The sequence below is a fragment of the Hemiscyllium ocellatum genome, chromosome 30, assembly GCF_020745735.1.
Source record: "Hemiscyllium ocellatum isolate sHemOce1 chromosome 30, sHemOce1.pat.X.cur, whole genome shotgun sequence".
Taxonomy (NCBI): Eukaryota; Metazoa; Chordata; class Chondrichthyes; order Orectolobiformes; family Hemiscylliidae; genus Hemiscyllium; species Hemiscyllium ocellatum.
The window spans coordinates 37,605,410-37,609,257 of record NC_083430.1 but is presented as its reverse complement, the minus strand read 5'-3'; the positions used below and the strand labels follow the sequence as shown (position 1 = coordinate 37,609,257).

Sequence of the window (3,848 nt, the reverse complement as noted above, 5' to 3'; positions counted from 1 at the left end):
AGAGTCTATAACAAGGTATCATGGGGCTGCATTTTTGCAGAGTTGAGATAACTTTGGAGACCTTAAGAATGGTAGGCAGGACCTACATGAGCAGCCCATTTACAACTGGTATAATTTTTGTCAGTGTAGTAAATGGGTGAGATGTGAATTGCAGAGTGTGAAACATGAAACTGGTGTTGAGTATAAATAGGCCCCATTATCACAGTTACAAGAGTCTTACCCATAATGCAGGAGTCACCAACCTATGGAGGAGACAGGAAAATTCTTGAAGGTTGGATCAGATCTGTTATTTGCCATGGTCTGAAGTTATTCAAATTCCCAGTCCTTTCAAAAAAGCTAGGCTGCAATGATAGCTTGGTGAAAGTAAATGCATGCTTTGTTGGTGGACTAAACCAATTGACAAATCATCTGGCGTAACTTAAAAAGAATTCCCACCTTTTTCTGCAGTTCATTGCTGTCATTCCTCATGCATTGTTACTACAGTTGAGCTCATAATGAACTCTTGGCTTATCTGAGCAGGGAGGCTGCGTTTAAATTTTGATTCACAGTTTTAATAGAATACTAAATAATTAGCTGTCTTTGATGTGGTTTTATGAATGAGAGTGTTCTGTTTTTGTGTGTGAAGTGTTTATGGCTGAGAGTGCAATTGGACCATGAAAAACTTTTCTTTTCCCCGGCTCCTGACCCTGGATGGGTGGCTGTGGAAATGGCATGGGCTAAAAGTGGTGGCTTGGAAGGGACGTGGAGAAATCTGGTGGTATCGTTGGGTAACAAAGTGGCACAAAAAGGATATAGTGGGGGTGGGGTGTAGGGTGAGAGGGCTTGGGCGTAATGTTGAAAGAGGACAAGTAAACAGCCTAACAACCTTTCAAAAAACTGGGTCAAAGTTTTCAGAGAATTGAAACAAGCCTTCTATCCAGCCCACCTCAGCACTCACCCAATTCTGATCTGCCTCCAAGGACAACAGTCCAAATTAAGCCCCAAATCTCTGCAGTAGAAATTGTGAATGGTGGGACCCTGTACATCAAAGAGGATCTGCCAAATTGAGTCATTTCCTAACTCAATTTATTCACCTCAGCTGTGAACATCTGACCTGGGACATCAGCATAAAGGTTTGACAGTTTAGGACAGAAATTTCTTAGTGTACAGCATTGTAAATCTTTGGAATTCCCTGGGCAATTGCTCAGTGTTCAGTACATTCTAAACCTAGGCCAATAGAGCTTTGATATTGAAGGAGTCAAAGAAGATAATACGGTAAAGTACAGGTAGGTGGTCAGTCATTATATCTTGGAAGAACATGCTCAAAGTGCTGTCCGACCTTCTCAAGCTCCTATATCACTTTCATTTCTTATGTCCTTATCTAACAAAAACAGCTCTAGTTGCTTGCTCCCCAGAGGCTGGTGTCATGAGTTAACTGTAATCAGTGATAGTTTAGTACTTGGACACTGCAGCCAATTTGCACACAGCATCTTATTAACTCACATATTTCAAAATGAAGCAAATAAAATTTGGTGTCATGGGTATATACTCAAGGAAACAAATTGAGATTCTATGAATCATTTACATTGGAATTTGTTAAAAGTATCTACAAGTACTTTTAAACAGTCTGTTTGGACATGACACTCACCTGGCACAGATGAGAATTGAAATCAGATCTTCGGGCCCAGGGAATAGTATTAATAGACCAATTAAATGTCGGCGGTATTTAAGAACAAATAGGCTTTAACATTAAAGAGGAATATATTCCAGTGCTGTCTTTTTTTTTCTTTACTAATCTCTTTAAAATTGGAATCAATCAATGTTAACTCTTCTAATTAATTGTGAGACATTATTAAAAAGATCTTACATATGATTTAGTAAATTGTCAGGGTAATTTTATCTGGCTTCACCTTTAAGTGTTGGCATCTGCTTTTAACAGTAAGAGTATCAACTGTTCAATTAAAATTCTATTTGGCATCATTGATTCCCTGTCTCTTTGTATTCCATCACCCCCACCCTCCCGCACAGAAATCCATCACCTGGTGACTGAGGCTGATGCAATTTTACAAGTTGCTGCCGACATCATTTAAGCTTTCCCTGGAGCAGAGGGGCCAAACTGCCAAGGATCAAACTTCTTTATTTTGGTTAAAATACTTCTCTTGTCATTCACTAGCTGTTCATTGGCTGTCATCTGGAATTTGCAGATGTAAACTGGACAATAGCATCCAGTGAAGGATCCTGTGGTCAGACAGAACTGTCAAATTGACAAAGAAAAACAGAAAGACAGAGACAGAGTAAGAGACTTGGATTAAGGAGGAGAAACACGTGAGAGAGAGGTGGGGGAGAGAGAGTGTGACAGAGGTAGGGAAAGAGTAGGAGACTGAAAAAACCAGAGTGAAAGAGAAACACGGGTATCAACAGACAGAAGGGACAGAGATTAAGTATTAAAGAGAACAGTGTGAGACTAAGCAGCATAGAGACAGAGAGAGAGAGATCGATTCAAAGACAAGTGGAACTGTGACGATCATGGCCAGCACTGTTCTGGAATGTTTTGGCTTCCTAATTGGTGTAGTAGGATGGATGTGTGTCTGTGCGGTTACAGGAATGCCACAGTGGAAGATCACACCATTTATTGGAAGCACCATACTGAATACAGAGATCACATGGGAAGGGATTTGGATGACCTGCATCTACCAGCAGACATTGGGCCGGTTGGTATGTGATAGCTACGACTCCACACTTGACCTCTCTGGGGATGTGCAGATGGCAAGGGCCCTCATGTGTCTGGCCATTTCCTTGGGACTTCTGGCCATCATGATATCAACAGTGGGAATGAAGTGCACGTACTGCGCTGGGGATGACAGCAGAGTGAAGGGGTATGTGTCCGCTATCGCTGGCTGCCTTTTCATCTTGGCTGGCCTGTGTGTTTTGATTCCTGTGTCATGGGTCGCCCACAATGTTATCACAGACTTTTACAATCCACTTGTGCCGGAGGGTTTGAAGCGGGAACTGGGAGATGCCCTGTACCTGGGCTGGTCTGCCACCTGTTTCCTTGGTATAGGAGGAGCCTTTCTCTGTTGCTCTTACCCTACAAACAGTGAGTGTAGACAAGGCTATCGGAAGAGTAATGCCACAAATCAGCCTTGGGTGCCCATTCAGGACCCAGCAGCTTGTTACTCGCTGAAGGAGTATGTCTGAACTCTCCACTTGAACTCTGAATGACACTTTTTGTTTGTATTGGCGACAGGTTTCTGCGATTGTTCTCATTAATTTATTTCACGTTCTTACTGAGTTACAGCTCTGACTACTTAATGGTTAGAAATAAAAGATTGTTTCTCCCAGTAATCAACCTCCCGCCTCAGGTGACTGACTGTGTGGAGTTTGCACATTCTCCCCGTGTCTGCGTGGGTTTCCTCCGGGTGCTCCGGTTTCCTCCCACAGTCGAAAGATGTGCGGGTCAGGTGAATTGGCCATGCTAAATTGCCCGTACTGTTAGGTAAGGGGTATATGTAGGGGTATGGGTGGGTTGCGCTTCGGTGAGTCGGTGTGGACTTGTTGGGCCGAAGGGCCTGTTTCCACACTGTAAGTAATCTAATCTAATCTAATCACACTGCCTGATGTGATACTGATCCCTAAAGACAGGACATCTCTTGGACCCATCTCAGTTGGGTGAAGCCTCTAATGACCCTGGCAAATAACTACATACAAAGCACCTGGACTTTTGCTTTTGACAAGGATGCAATGAGTCCTGTTTGAAATGCACACACATGGATGCGTGTGAGACAGAATGAGTTTTGGCATAAGTGCCCCTCTCTCCACTTCAATATTTCGATGATTTGTCTCTAGGTGCAAGTAATCTGAGCGTGGTC

General features: G+C 42.9%; 1 protein-coding gene across 1 annotated transcript; it reads left to right on the top strand.

Annotated features, from left to right (window-relative positions):
* The first annotated feature begins 2,505 nt into the window (after positions 1-2,505).
* On the top strand, positions 2,506-3,177 carry LOC132829808 (claudin-4-like). Its single transcript, XM_060847172.1, has one exon. It carries the CDS (start codon positions 2,506-2,508, stop codon positions 3,175-3,177), a length of 672 nt encoding a protein of 223 aa, XP_060703155.1.
* The last annotated feature ends 671 nt before the right edge of the window (positions 3,178-3,848 follow it).

What these genes read in the sequence shown, in the direction of transcription:
- LOC132829808 (XM_060847172.1), top strand. Translation starts at nt 2,506, where the DNA reads ATGGCCAGCACTGTTCTGGAATGTTTTGGCTTCCTAATTGGTGTAGTA.